Genomic DNA, 16,198 nt, shown 5'->3' on the forward strand with positions numbered 1-16,198 from the left:
ATTATATGGGTCTGAAATTTAGAAATAAAATTTGGAAGTGGAAATGTGATTCAACTCAAAATATGAAAAACTGGAAAAATGGCTCAAAAGTAAATGGTATTCATGTGCAGAAGATTTCATGAGTGATAACTATGTAAAGTAGTATCTATATATATCCTCATGTATCCACTAGTTTGAGGTAACTACTTTTGTATTACTTTCTGAACAGCCCTTACTGTACAGGAACAGTCAAAGGTATAGTTTCAGTGAATCAAAGAACAAGTATGAAAAATTATTAAATTATTTTAATGAATTGTCTGTATTTAAAGCTAAACAAAATTAGACTAACTGACAGACTGTTGTTTAAAACACTGCAAAATCCATATGTCATACTTAAGTGAACTCTGCCAATATAAGAAAATGAGCCTGGTCTCAGGATGAAATGCAGTGTCAGCACTTGCTTCAGGAGAGAAACACTGAAAGCACCAATCCTAAAATGAGTGCAGCATCTTGCACAAGATAATACTGATATCCACGTGCATCTGACAAGCTGATCACACGCAAACCAGGCAAATCTGTTGCTCCCTCAGAGGGAGTGGTAGGAACAGCAGTGGCAGCAGTCAGCAGCAGATGCTAGGCACCGGCGGCGTCCTTGGAGTCATCGTCCGGCTTGGTAAGTGCATGCAGCTCTGCTGGTGGCACCTGAGTATGCACACGTTCACGTGCAGTGGTGGAGTTCCAGGGCTGCAGCTCGGATGTGGCACAGCAGGTATAGACGGCACCTGGTGCAGCCAGCAGCACACTAACGACGATGTAGACCAACTGCCACTGTGCTGTCGTTTGCTGCAAGCACACATTCTCATGTACACAAGAGGGATAGTTTAACGTGATTTTTTTGGGTATGGAGGGGGGACTCCTAAGATACGACTTGGCAAACAAATGGTAATGAGATGGGGAGCTATTAATATCAATGGGGGCTACTCTGGGAAGAAGGTAGAGCTGGCAGAGGCTGCAAGTAAGATGGGGCTGGACGTCTTAGCTGTTAGTGACATTTGGGTAAGGGGTGAGAAAGAAGAGGAAGTGGGAGAATACAAGGTCTACCTGTCAGGAGTCAAAGCAGGAATAGCACAATGGGGTGTGGGCTTTACATCAGGAAAGAAATGGAACCCAGCGTAGTTGCAATAAGGTATGTAAACGAACGACTGATGTGGATAGATTTGACAGTGTCTAGCAAGAAAATTAGGATTGTGTCAGTATATTCGCATTGTGAAGGGACAGATCAAGATAAGATGGATAGTTTTTATGAGGCACTCAGTGATGTAGTTGTTAGAGTAAAGGACAAGGACAGTGTTCTGCTCATGGGTGATTTTAACGATGATGATGATGTTTGGTTTGTGGGGCGCTCAACTGCATGGTTATCAGCGCCCGTACAATTACCCAATCTTTTGCTCAGTCCAATTTCGCCACTTTCCTGGATGATGATGAAATGATGAGGACAACACAAACACCCAGTCATCTCGAGGCAGGTGAAAATCCCTGACCCCGCCGGGAATCGAACCCAAGACCCCGTGCTCGGGAAGCGAGAACGCTACCGCGAGACCACGAGCAGCGGACGGGTGATTTTAACGCCAGGATTGGAAACCGAACAGAAGGGTATGAAAAGGTTATGGGTAAATTGGAGAGGATATGGAGGCCAACAGGAATGGGAAACAACTCTTGGATTTCTGTGCCAGTATGGGCTTAGTAATCACAAACTCCTTTTTTAAACATAAGAACATTCACCGGTATACTTGGGAAGGCAGGGGAACCAGATCTGTCATCGACTATATAATAATAGATCAGGAATTCAGGAAGGCTGTGAGGGACACACGTGTATTCAGGGGATTCTTTGATGACACTGATCATTATTTAATCTGCAGTGAAATTGGGATTGTGAGGCCAAAAGTGCAGGAGGTCAGGTCCATATGTAGGAGGATAAGAGTGGAGAAACTTCAGGATAAGGAAATCAGGCACAAGTACATAACAGCGATCTCAGAAAGGTACCAGTTAGTTGAATGTAGTCAATTACAGTCATTGGAAAAGGAATGGACAAGGTACAGGGACACAGTACTAGAAGTGGCTAAAGAATGTCTTGGAACAGTAGTGTGTAAAAGTAGGATGAAGCAAACAGCTTGGTGGAATGACACAGTCAAGGCAGCCTGTAAAAGGAAAAAGAAGGCGTATCAAAAATGGCTACATACTAGAACTCAGGTAGACAGAGAAAGTTATGTTGAAGAAAGAAGCAAAGCCAAACAGATAATTGCAGCATCCAAGAAGAAATCTTGGGAAGACTTTGGAAACAGGTTGGAGACTATGGGTCAAGCTGCTGGAAAACCATTCTGGAGTGTAATTAGCAGTCTTCGAAAAGGAGGTAAGAAGGAAATGACAAGTATTTTGGACAGGTCAGGAAAACTGCTTGTGAATCCTGTGGATTCCTTGGGCAGATGGAGGGAATATTTTGAAGAGTTGCTCAATGTAGGTGAAAATACGATCAGTAATGTTTCAGATTTCGAGGTAGAATGGGATAGGAATGATGATGGAAATAGGATCACATTTGAGGAAGTGGAGAAAATGGCCAATAGATTGCAGTGCCAATAAAGCAGCTGGGGTGGATGAAATTAAGTCGGAACTCATCAAATACAGTGGAATGTCAGGTCTTAAATGGCTACACAGGATAATTGAAATGGCCTGGGAGTTGGGACAGGTTCCATCAGACTGGACAAAAGCAGTAATCACACCAATCTTTAAACATGGAAACAGAAAAGATTGTAACAACTACAGAGGTGAGGAATCTCTTTAATCAGCGTTATGGGTAAAATCTTCTCAGGTATTGTTGAAAAGAAAGTGCGAGTATTAGTTGAGGACCAATTGGATGAAAATCAGTGTGGGTTTAGGCCTCTTAGAGGTTGTCAGGACCAGATCTTTAGCTTACGGCAAATAATGGAGAAGTGTTATGAGTGGAACAGGGAATTGTATCTATGCTTTATAGATCAAGAAAAGGCATATGACTGGGTTCCTAGGAGGAAGTTATTGTCTGTTCTATGAGATTATGGAATAGGAGGCAAACTTTTGCAAGCAATTAAAGGTCTTTACATGGATATTCAGGCAGCAGTTAGAGTTGACGGTAAATTGAGTTCATGGTTTAGAGTAGTTTCAGGGGTAAGACAAGGCTGCAACCTGTATCCACTCATGTTCATATTATTTATGGATCATATGTTGAAAACAACAGACTGGCTGGGTGAGATTAAGATACGTGAACACAAAATAAGCAGTCTTGCATATGCGGATGACTTAGTTGTGATGGCAGATTCGATTGAAAGTTTGCAAAGTAATATTTCACAGCTAGATCAGAAATGTAAGGACTATGGTATGAAGATTAGCATCTCCAAAATGAAATTAATGTCAGTGGGAAAGAAATATAAACGGATTGAATTGCAAATAGGAGGAACAAAGTTAGAACAGGTGGACAGTTTCAAGTACTTAGGATGCATATTCTCACAGGATGACAACATAGTGAAAGAACTGGAAGCGAGGTGTAGCAAAGCTAATGCAGTGAGCGCTCAGCTATGATATACTCTCTTCTGCAAGAAGGAAGTCAGTACCAAGACTAAGCTATCTGTGCACTGTTCAATCTTTCAACCAACTTTGTTGTATGGGAGCGAAAGCTGGGTGGATTCAGGTTACCTTATCAACAAGGTTGAGGTTACGGATATGAAAGTAGCTAGGATGATTGCAGGTACTAGTAGATGGGAACAATGGCAGGAGGGTGTCCACAATGAGGAAATCAAAGAAAAACTGGGAATGAACTCTATAGATGTAGCAGTCATGGGGAACAGGCTTAGATGGTGGGGTCATGTTACACGCATGGGAGAAGCAAGGTTACCCAAGAGACTCATGGGTTCAGCAGTAGAGGGTAGGAGGAGTCAGGGCAGACCAACGAGAAGGTACCTGGATTCGGTTAAGAATGATTTTGAAGTAATAGGTTTAACATCAGAAGAGGCACCAATGTTAGCAATGAATAGGGAATCATGGAGGAATTTTATAAGGGGGCTATGCTCCAGACTGAACGCTGAAAGGCATAAACAGTCTTAAATGATGATGATGATGATGATGATGATGATGATGGGAGGGGGGCACTTAGCCCCTATTTAGAACTATGTACTCACTTTCGTTTTACTGTGATATAAAATGTGGAAACAACAACAACAACATGAGGCTGAGATTATAGGAGTTGAAGGACATGAAAGGGAAGCAACAGCTGAGAAGGATGTGAGACAAGGTTACTGCCCATCCTCAATGTTACTCAACCTGTACACTGACTGACCTGTGAAAGAAACCAAGGAGACTTCTGGAAAGAGAATTAAAGTTCAGAGAGAAGAAATAAAAAACTTTGATGTTAGTGATGACATTGTAATCCTGCCAGAGACTTAAAAGGCCATGGAAAATCTTTTCAAAAGAATGGATGATGTCTTGAAAGGAAGTTATGACATAAACATCAATAAAAGTAAAATAAGGTTCATAGACTGTTTGAATTAAATTACATTATACTGATAGGATTTGACTAGGAAATGAGAAATGGACAGTATTCGATGAGTTTTGCTATTTAGGCAGCAAAACATTGATGATGACTTAAGTAGAGAGGGTATAAAATGCAGACTGGCAATAGCAAAAACACTGTTCCTGAAAAAGAAGAGTTTGTTAACATCAAATATAAATTAAAATCTTAGGAAATATTTTCTGAAGTTGTTTGTTTGATGTTTAGCCTCATCATGAAAGTAAAATGTGGATGATAAACAGTTCAGACAAGAAGAGAACTAATGAGAAGGAACTGAACTAAATTGGGGAAAATGGAAATTTGCAGCATAAATTGGCCAAATAAAGGTATTAGTTGACAGAACACATCCCGATGCATCAAGGAATCGTCAGTTAGGTAATGGAAGATGACGTTAGGTGGCAGAGGGTAAAAACTGTAGGAGGAGACTGAGGTTTGATTATGGTGCAGTAAGAAGGTTCAAATGGATGTAGGTTACAGTAGTACTAACATGAAGATCTGCATCAAACCAGTCTTCAGATCTAAGACTACCACCACCACTGCCACCCAGATCACTACCACAAACAACTCCACCACCACCACCACAACAACAACAAAAATTATTTGGCATCATAAAATTGAAATAAAACTGCTGGACCGTATGAAGGGACACCCTTCTCTAGCATTACTTTTCCTCAACAGAAGTAGGTAATACCAAAAACAATTACAAATTTTTAAACAGGTTAATATTATCTCAACTGTTTTTCTAAAAAAAAAACTGCATATGATTTTGTACACGATGTGGTATATTTCAGGCTACAATTCATAAAAAGAAATTATTTTTGTTGTTACAATTGCCATGTATTAGCTCTGTATGTACAGTTAAAATTACCTTTTTTTAAAGAAGTGTTTGAAATTACAAAATATCTGGCACACTTAAAATTCCTATTACTAATTGCACAATCTGGCGACATTTCTTATTTTTACTTCTGGAGTCATTTATAAAATAATGATATAAATTGGCAGAGATTATTTTGTCAAGAAAAATGTAAACTCTTTGGAATATTGTTAGTACCACACCATGGGTTAGTAGAGGGCATGCTTCTGATGTGATCGAACATGTTTTTATTTTTTGGCAATAACAACGTAATTTTCGATTTTGATGTGGAAATTGTAAAGACAGTGTGATACAGATAAACGTGAGAGAATAAAATTAACTGCTCAGGCAATTTTTTCAGAAGTTATTATGTCAATTGGAAGTGTGAGAACCTATAATAACAAACATTTCAGTTTCAAGGATCAGCCCCTACATGTGAGGAAGTGGAGCCAACTATGAGAAAAGAAGATAAGTAAAAAGTTTACTGTAAATCTTACTCCTCTTGAAGCTTATTAAAAAAGTTAATTATGAAGCCAATGACAATCTGAGGGGTTGGGGGGGGGGGGATAAGTATCATTGGGAACTTTGATTTGACTAGAAGAAATACTCTTTATCTACGTTAATTTTTTTTAACTCTGAAAGTGGGCTGTGGAACAATAATTTCAACAAAAGAAGCTGTGTTTTACTACACTCTATATCATTTGAATAGAGCAATATGTGCACATCAAACAACTAAAATGCTGCAAGACATGTGGGATGTAGGACCTACACTATTCTGTGTAATACAAAAATACAAACCACCAACATAAGCACACAGGACAAAAAAATTAGGCACCCCCCCCCTCCCCAGGAGATATAACAGTAATTCTTCTACCCCTAGCCTTAGTTACAACCTCAGTACAATGAGGAAGAATAGCCATGAGCTTCTTAAGGTATAACATTTCCAGCTGAAGCCTCTCACTGATAGTTAGATCATGTAGAGCTATCAAATTGTGGTGATGTTTACTGTTACTTTCACCAGCTGATCCTAATAGTTCCAGACATTTTTGATTGGGTGATCTATTTGGCCCGGAGAGTTGTAACTGATGGCTCATCACACCATGAACATGTGCATGCAGACTTGTGAATGTGGCCATTGTCATGTTGGAAGACAGAAGTGTCCATATAAGACTCATCATAGAGATGAAGAAGAAAGGGGAGGTAGGTCACTGAGAATGTTGACCTGAAGGAGTAGTACCAAGTAATGATATAAAAAACATTCCCCTTACAACAGAGAACCACCTTTGGCTGGAACTACACCCTCCACATACTATGGGTAAATAGCCCATTGGGTGGTTGGTGCACTCAGCACCTAACAAAAAACAGGCAACATCATGACTTGCCAAACAAAACTACATGCCTTCAATCAAATATTGCCCAGTTTCTGCATTGTTTGACTCACTGAGAACATTCAGCTTTATGTACTGCTGAGATCAATGACCTTCCTCAAGGTAATGGACCTGCAATGCCTATTATATGCAGTTTCTTTCACAATGTTTGCTCAAAAGCCAGTAAAGATGAACCTGCTTTCAGTGACTATAGCAAATCCTATTGGGACACAATAGCCCCATTCTGCCATTCTCTCATGTCTCCATATCTTGCTGTTCCGATTTAATATGACCAACTGCCACTTCACTATCAGTGCCATGACTTATATCACTGGTGGAATGTCATATGACTGCCTAGTACTATTTCTGCACCACCTACAACACACCAAAACCACTGATATACTCCTTTATGGGACTGACTAATATTTTTTTGTGGTCAGTTTATTTTGTAACACATAACATACAATCTTATAAATTAATGTAACAGAGCAGGGGTACCCACTAAGGAGGGAGAAGATAGAGCTTGAGCCCTCCTGGCAGTCTGCATAGTCAAGTGTTTTTGTGAAGCTCTAAGACAAAAATAGAAATATACACTATTGGATCACAAGTTTCTGGATACCTGTTAGTGGGCGTTAATATGGGGTGCATTCATCCTTTGCCTTTGATAGCTTTAAATCTGCTGGGGACACTTTAATAAGGTGCTTGTTTGTCTGGAGGAGTGGTAGCCCATTCTTTCTCATGAGCTCAAACCAAAGCAAGTAATGATGTCGGACACTGGGGTCTGGAGAGAAGTCGCTATTCTAACTCATCCCAGTGGTGTTCCATTGGTTTCAGGAAGGGTCACTGGGCAGGCCAATCTATTTCAGAAAAGTTCTTGTCCACAAATTATTGCCTCACATTCACACATGCTGCTTTAAGACATGATACATGTCATCGCTCTGAACTATTCCTCTACTGATTAGTAGTATGTAATGCTGTGAAATGCGTTCACACCCTTCTTCAATTAGCATTTTCTTGAGAGCAATAAGGAGACCATACCTTAATCACAGTAACCATCCCCATACCACAATACACCTCCTCCATATTTCACTGTTGGCATTTCACATGATGGCACATAATGTTCCCCACATATTCGCCAAACCCAGACCATTCCATCAGACTCAAAATCACTCATTTCCAGTCTGTCATTACCAAGTGATGTCACTTTTTAAACCACCACAAGGCTGAGCATTGACTACAAAAATGTAGGGCTTATGAGGAGCTGCTTGACCATCGTAACCCAATCTTTCTAGCTCTCTTATACTGATTTAAATGTCAGTATTATGCCTGTTTTTAACACGGTCGGAACTGGACTTTTTATAGCTACTTACAAGCTGACATTCACCTTCCAAAATGTTAAAAATACTCCATACCTCAGGTATATACCTTACCCCTCTGCCCCCCTGCAAACCATACTACGAGTGCTCTTGGTTGAGGGGGACACAATCACCAAGGTGATGAAACTTCTAACCAACTGAAACAATGCACAATCACAAATTTAAATGCATTTCTACTCCATAACTTACTTCCATTGAATTTGTCTCATTGATATCTACATTGACCTTTCAATATTTATGACTTCATTGTTCATGTATTCGATTGTGCGCTATATTAATTGCCCCATGTCCAGCCATCCTTATTTAGGTTTCCCACGATTTCCCTAAAATCCCTTCAGGCAAATGCTGAGATGGTTTCTTTGAAAAGGCATCACCAATTTCCTTCCCTTCTTTCCCTTATCCAAGCTTGCGCTCGTGCTCAACATGATGTTAAACACTAATCTCCTCTTAAATTAATTGTATTGATGTATGTTTAGCATCCATACATATTTAGTACCCATGAACAGAGAGAGAATATAAGAGAAGCACTTGGAAGTTCAGCAAATGATCAGTTTTGTAAAAAAATATGCAAAATCTTCACCCTGATTTTTGGAAAGTAGTTGATATGTTGTTGTCATTATCATTCGCATTGAAATGTTCTTCAGAGTTTGATTTTTAATTTTAATGTTTTGCTGTAGCATCTGCAGCATCTAAGAAACTCAGTAGCAATTTGATCAATAGCAAATAATGTTTTTTATGCAACATCTGACATTTAATACTAAATTTCAGTCACAACAAACCTACCAGCTACAGTATGTTTTTATTATTTGTATTTTATTTGAGTAATGTGTTGAATACAACAGAACTGTTAGTTTTTTATGTAATTTGCACATTATAAAATATGGTATTAATTATTTAAGTGCTTATTATTAAATAATGTTCATTTGTTGTTTGTTGTTGCAGATTTCAGTATAAGACACCATGCAAAAATATTGTAAGATACCACTGGAAGTCACTGTAGTTCTCTCCTTTCTCAGACCTCTTACAAACACCTGAAGATCCTTTTACACAATATTAATTTAAATGAAAACCTTAAAACTACAATAAAATGTCTAAAATCTGTATATCCATTGGGCAGTTGGCAGAAGTTCTCTAGGTGTTTTGACAAACTCCCAACAGTTGACAGCCTATTGTTGTCTAACAAAAATGGTTCAAATGGCTCTGAGCACTATGGGACTTAACATCTGTGGTCATCAGTCCCCTAGAACTTAGAACTACTTAAACCTAACTAACCTAAGGACATCACACACATCCATGCCCGAGGCAGGATTCGAACCTGCAACCGTAGCAGTCCCGCGGTTCTGGACTGAGCGCCTAGAAGCGCTAGACCACCACGGCCGGCTGTTGTCTAACAGAAAATGACTCTGTGTCAGTGCAAATATGTGTACCCAATTGTTTACTTGCATCCTTTTGGAATAGTGATCTGAGATATGTTTTTTGAGCAGCAAACCCGTGGAAATGCATTTCGGGACTAAAGCATGTTATGGTGATTTATGTGTGTCCCTGCAGCAAGTGTAACATGTACTGATGAACGAAAATGTTGCTACAGTGTAGAAGCTTGTGAAGATAAATGGGCATATTAATGTAAACAAATAGCCAATATTTTGTTATTCATTACACAATATTTTCCATGAAATATTGTTATTTGGTAAAAGGTCTGTAAGATGTTCATGAATTGAGAGATCGTCACGTCAATGTCTGTGAGAAACTTTTGTGTAATTTCCAGGCTGAATGTAATATGTTTCTAGACAGAACTGCTACAAGATATGAAATCTGAAATGAAAATATTGAGTACTAAATGGTGCCACAGCTATTTGTCAAAACCAAAAAAAATCGACACTCAATCTTTGGCAGGAAACGTCATGCTCACTTTGCTTTGGAATGCAAAAAAAAAAAAAAAAAAAAAAAAAAAAAAAAAAAAAAAAAAAAAAAAAAAAAAAAAGACTCATTTTCGAGCATTTCATGGAAAGGGGATGAATCCTTATCAATGAATTGTATTCCAATCTGCTACTAAATCAGTCCAAAGAATGGCTCTGAGCACTATGGGATTTAACTTCTGAGGTCATCAGTCCCCTAGAACTTAGAACTACTTAAACCTAACTAACCTAAGGACAACAGACACATCCATGCCAGAGGCAGGATTCGAACTTGCGACTATAGTGGTCGCGCAGTTCCAGACTGTAGCGCCTAGAACCGATCGGCCACACCGGCCGGCTACTAAATCAGTGCTTAAATGCTGCAAACACGAGAAAATGACGAAGATCTCTGACTATTGCTGCATTACAATGCCTAACCCCAAGTGCCATTCCAACCATAGCAACAACACAGGATATGAAATTTGGATGTCTCGAAGACCCACCTTATTTAGCAGAAGTTGCCCCGAGTGACTTTCATGTGTTTGAGTGGCTCAAAGAAGTGCTATGTGGGAAGGAGTTCAGAAGTGATGAAGAGGTAAAAATTGCAGAGGGCATGTGGCTGCAGTCACAACAAAAAGAATTCTTCTCATGACATATGCACTTCCAAAGCTGTCATTGTATGTACATGATCAGCCAATTCGATCACTTGGTGATGTGGCCTCTCTGGGTTGGTGTGCAACATACAATCTCTGTAGATTCTTCCATTTTTGTCAGTCTTGAGTTTATTTTTTAAGTTTCTGTCCCATCTGTCCAGTGGTCTTCCCCTTTCTCTTTTTTGGTAAATTGGGCTCCAATCTAGTACTTGTTTTGACCACCTGCCATCTTTTCTTCAAGTGACATGTCTAGTCTACTGCCATTTCAAAGTATTCACTCTTTGCATTGTGTCACTGACCTTTGTTGACTGTCTGATATCAACTGCTTTCTTTCTGTCTTACTTTGTGCAGTCCATTCCTCTTTGGGCTACTATTAGTTTCCTGACAAAGAACTCATTTAATGCCCACATCACACAACCATATGGTAAGTTATCACTGGGAGTATACATTGACCAAAAACTGTTTTCTTCAGCCCAGTCAAATTATTGGATTTCAAAACTGAGGAGTATCTTCCACAAGCTTGCTACCCTAGTTTAATATATCATAATATTTCTGGTTTTAAATCTCCATTCATACTTAGCATTTGACCCAGATAGACATATTCTGTGACCTCTGAAGTTGCATATTTCCAACAGGTACATTTCCCTCTGGTGCCCATTTAATCAAGATCTTCATTTTATCATAGTTCATTTTTAGTCCAACTTCAGAGCAGATTGATGCAGGTTCACTAAGCAGTATTTGGAGTTATTGTATACTATTTGCAAATAGAACGTCATCAGCGAACTTCAGGTTACTGGTACTTAATGTCTTTCCAGAATATGCATTCCCTCTGTTTTCAAATCTAATTTAGACATTGCTTTTTGAGAACTGTTGAAAATAGTTTTGGTGATATGGAGTCACCTTGTTTTATATCTTCTTCGATGAGAAATCCAGTGGTTTCTTCAGCTACATTCACAAGTGCCATGGAGGTTTTTTATATGTTCTATAAAACTTTAATATAGGCCTTTCTGTTCCTTGCTCTGTTAGAGCCTCAAACACAGCTGGGTAACTGATCTAACCGAATGCCTTTTCAAAATCTATGAAGGCAACGCAGAGAGGTAGATGGTACTCATTTGTTCTATTAATTGTTTCGCTTGGAGTGAGGATATTATCAATTCTGGTTTACTGAAACCAACACGAAATCCAGCTTGCTCAACAGGTTGGGCCAGGACAAGTGTAGTGCTCAATCTGGTAGTCAAAATTGTAGTAAAAAGTTTGTACAGTGTGGACAGGAGGCTTATTGGGTGATGGTGCATCCTTTCTTATGAATCAGGATTATTTTGGTTTTATTCCAATCTATTGGTAATTTTCAACTGTGCAAACAATATGAAAATATTTTAGCTAAATGCTTTATAGATTTGTCATCCATCAGCTTTAAAATGTCGACTGATAGGTCTTCACTACCTGGAGCGGTATCTTTTTTCATCTTGTATATAGCAAGATTGACTTCTGAGAGGAGTATTTCTGGTATTTGGGAAACAGAGGCATCTAGTTCGTTTGGGATTTAGATATTATCATCAAATTTAGGTCACTACAAAAATTCTCAATATGTTCAAGTATTTCTTTCTTATCTGTAATTCGGCCTTCGTCTGTGTCTAACACTATTAGCTGAATTTTTCCAATCATAAACCTCCTCTTGGCTATCTTTAAACTAGATTTATTTTCAAGACTGGCTTTTAGCCTATCTTCTTCATACTCCTGGATGTCATTTTCCATGCTCTTATCCAGAGCCTTGCACAGCTATTTATAGTCCATCTTATCTTCAGCCAACAGCCTTGCATCAGTGGTAACACTGGTTCCCGTCAGATCACTGAAGTTAAGCGCTGTTGGCGAGCAGGGTGCACTCAGCCCTTGTGAGGCAAACTGAGGAGCTACTTGATTGAGAAGTACCTGCTCCAGTATCGTAAACTGACATAGGACTGGGAGAGTGGTGTGCTGACCACATGCTCTCCATATCCACATCCAGTGAGCCCTATGGGCTGAGGATGACACGGTGGCCTGTCGGTACGGTTGGGCCTTCATGGCCTGTTTGGGAGGAGTTTTTTTTGTCTTATCTTCATCTGTTTCTACTTCATTTTTCTTCTCTCATACATCAGTCTCACCATTTTATTTGTCAGCTTCTTTGATTGGTTTTGAGATCTGCACAAGCTTCCCAATTCTTCAGCTGCTGTGATTAGTATCTTTGCTACTGTTTCTGCTTCACATTCTTTTAATTTTCTCTTAATTCTTTCTTTAAATTCCTCTTTCCTGTGTTCTACTTTTTTTAAATTTAAAGTTACATCATCATTATCATCATCATCATCATCATCATCATCATCATCATCTGAGTAAAGTTGAGACATCTTAGTCAGTAGTCGGATGTTTTGCACTTACATTGTTATAGGTGAGCACGCTGACGATGAGGGGCGATATAAAGGCTGCTGTGAAGCCGAGGGTGCAGCTGACGCCCATCAGGATTCCTGCAACAGGTCGAATGTAATGCAGTTCACTTTAGTTAATTACATGCCCCACAGATCAAATCCACCATAAACACTATGGCATGGAGTAGGTAATAGTCAAAATTGCATGTACATATGTTTCAGAAAACAAAGGTAGCTACAAGCAGGGCATGTACATCATACAGGTCAGTAGTTCACTGTTTATTTCTTTTCATGACTTTGTCTATGTTGTAGAAGGATTTATGAAACTGAAAGAATGTTGATCTGTGTTAGAAAACATCATCACTCTCTGTCAGACATTTTAATCAGATGAGTAACTTGTCAAAGTATTTTATAGCTATACACCATTTCATTACTGTTGTACAAAAATTATATTTTTTCTCTTTTGAATATACAGGTTATGTCTGAAACTCAACTGTCACTGAAGACTGAACCTATACAGGGTGATTCCATGATGATGTTCCAAACTTTCATGGATGTTGGAAAAGGGTAAACATATCTATCCGAGGTAAGAGATCTAGTACACAAAATACCAAGTCGAAAGTTATAAGTGAAAACCGTTCAATAAGTAATGCAATTCTTTTTTCTGAAAGCAGGTTGATTTTTTTACAGGATTCCAATACATCTTATTACCTCCCACTCTTTTGCCTCAAAACACTATTTTTCAACACAATCTCTGTTCAATGCAACAGCTTTACGCCACATTACTGGGAGGCCCTGCATGCCCACAGTGTACCTCTCTACTGGTCGTCATCAGAGACAACGTCTTGCTGCATCAATAACCTCCCCATCACCCACGTACTGCTTCTCATGGAGTGCATACTTCATTTTGCCAAACAGGTGGACATCGGAAGATACAAGCAGCACAGTAGATGAGGAAGAACAGTCCAGTGAAGTTTTGTGAGCTCCTCTCAGTTGGGCAGACTTGTATGAGGCCTTGCATTGTCAAGGAGAAGGAGAAGTCTGTTTGCATTTTTGTGGTGACAAACACGCTGAAGTCGTTTCCTCAATTTCCTGAGGATGTTTGAAGCTGGCCGGCAGTGGGAGAGAGGAGAGGTTTCTGGCAACCTTGTTGTGATTGTGACAGATGCCTCGCCCAACGACTCATCGTGCCAGACTCCTCGCCCAACGGCTCGTCGTGCTTTTGTTCACTGCCAGATCTCCACAAGTGGCTATGAATGTGTGCGGTGCTTTGGTTTTCCCCAAAACAAACTCAGTGATAGCTTTCTGTTCTGAATGCACCTCCGTTACAGACGCCATTTTGACGTTTACGGACAGTGAAGCCAACTATCGGAACTCAAGAAACTATAGGAGTTCAAGCGGGAATATATGGTGGCACAGAGAGATACCGACGTGGTCAGTGAACTGGCGCCGCCCCATGACCACTAACCTACACATTCGATAGGTGAACTGCCCATCGCTAAAAAACTGTAGCAACCATCTTCATTGCCACCCCCAGTCAAGTTGGCTACATGAACCATTTTTTATTGGAGGATGCACACTGATGTGCCTTGTCCAAGGAAACAAAACTACTGAGAGACGCTATCTCGCACTCAGTTCTTTGCAGTTCTTGATAGGCGTCACTTCAGGGCTAGCAGTGGTATTGTAGTTACGGCACTTTTCGCGGTACCTCTCTTGGTTTCCACCGCCATGGAAGCAACTACGCTCTGCTATATTCAACTTTTGCTCGTAGCAAATCCGTTTCTTATTGAGCTGCACTGCGAGAAATCACCATTACAGTTCCGTCAATATCAGAGCAGTGAGCTTTGTTGGCACGGATGATTAGTCGTGGCTCATTAATTTCATATGGTCAGGAAAAGTTACATTCTGGAGATTCATCTGTTGCTCTCTAATCAATACTGTCTCCTGAAAATGGACAAGTTGCCACTATTTTTCATGTGTTTCTATGTCTTTTCATTTAGATTTCGCTCGAACCACAGTAAGTCTGTGGATTGCTAGATAAGAACATGTTTTTGGCTGACAGCCGGCCCGTGTGGCCGTGCAGTTCTAGGCGCTTCAGTCTGGAACCGCGTGACCGCTACGGTCGCAGGTTCGAATCCTGCCTCGGGCATGGATGTGTGTGATGTCCTTAGGTTAGTTAGGCTTAAGTACTTCTAAGTTCTAGGGGACTGATGACCACATATGTTAAGTCCCATAGTGCTCAGAGCCATTTTTTTTTTTTTTTTTGGCTGACAAATTTCCGCCTTTGTAATGAGACTGCCTAGCGTTTCTGTGTATTATTAAGAACATAACTGATTTAATTATGGTTGTCTGTCTGTTACTGGTCTCTAGTTACCCTGTTCCCTTCATTAATCAAGTTATTTATCTTGGCAATCGAATTCCCTGCTGTAAGAGGAGTTTCTGATGTTTCTACGGTCCAGGGAGCAGAAGATAACAGGTGTGACCATTTTAATCTAATGGTAGGGGAAACGGTGACAAGCAAAACTCCTCCCTTCTCTCATTCCGTCACCACACCAACGTATACGTGTATTATTACCTCTGTTCTTCTTCCTCCCGCTAGGCGAGGTGTTATGTTCTGGTTTTTGGGTGCTATGAGTATGAGAGATGTTTCAGTTGTGAGGGAAAGATAGAGTTGGAAGTTAATTGAAATGGAGAGGTATGATTGTATATAGCTGTGAAACAGTGTTTGGGAAATACACAAGAGACGAAATGGAGAAACGTTTTGCGTTTAGTATTTACAGCCTCTCTGTAGAAATAGTATTTTTTTTAATAAAATATTTATCATAACAATCACAGTTGCAATTAGTCACACTTGATAGCTAGTTTTGATCACATTTAATGATCATTTGCTGAGCTCATTAATCACGAATTTACTAGCGAGTATTTTACTTATTTCTCGCAATTCATGATTAATCAGATCTGAAGATCGTCATTAGATGTGATCGAAACCATTACGAAGTGTCACTAATTACAACTGAGACTAACAGTAAATGATTCAAAAACATTGATACAGCTGTGACTTCTCTCATGCAATATGTCATCC

General features: G+C 39.7%; 1 protein-coding gene across 1 annotated transcript in view; it reads right to left on the reverse strand.

Annotated features, from left to right (window-relative positions):
* Positions 1–264: 264 nt before the first annotated feature.
* Positions 265–16,198, reverse strand: part of LOC126162436 (uncharacterized transporter slc-17.2-like) — a 320,908-nt gene continuing 304,974 nt past the window's right edge. Inside the window, exons 9-10 of the mRNA XM_049918945.1 lie at positions 13,130–13,215; positions 265–822 (exon numbers count right to left, since the gene is read on the reverse strand). Of these exons, the coding sequence (XP_049774902.1) occupies positions 613–822; positions 13,130–13,215 (296 nt within the window). The 3' untranslated portion in view covers positions 265–612. The remainder of the gene's footprint in view (positions 823–13,129; positions 13,216–16,198) is intronic.

Source organism: Schistocerca cancellata, chromosome 2 (assembly GCF_023864275.1).
Source record: "Schistocerca cancellata isolate TAMUIC-IGC-003103 chromosome 2, iqSchCanc2.1, whole genome shotgun sequence".
NCBI classification, from domain to species: domain Eukaryota; kingdom Metazoa; phylum Arthropoda; class Insecta; order Orthoptera; family Acrididae; genus Schistocerca; species Schistocerca cancellata.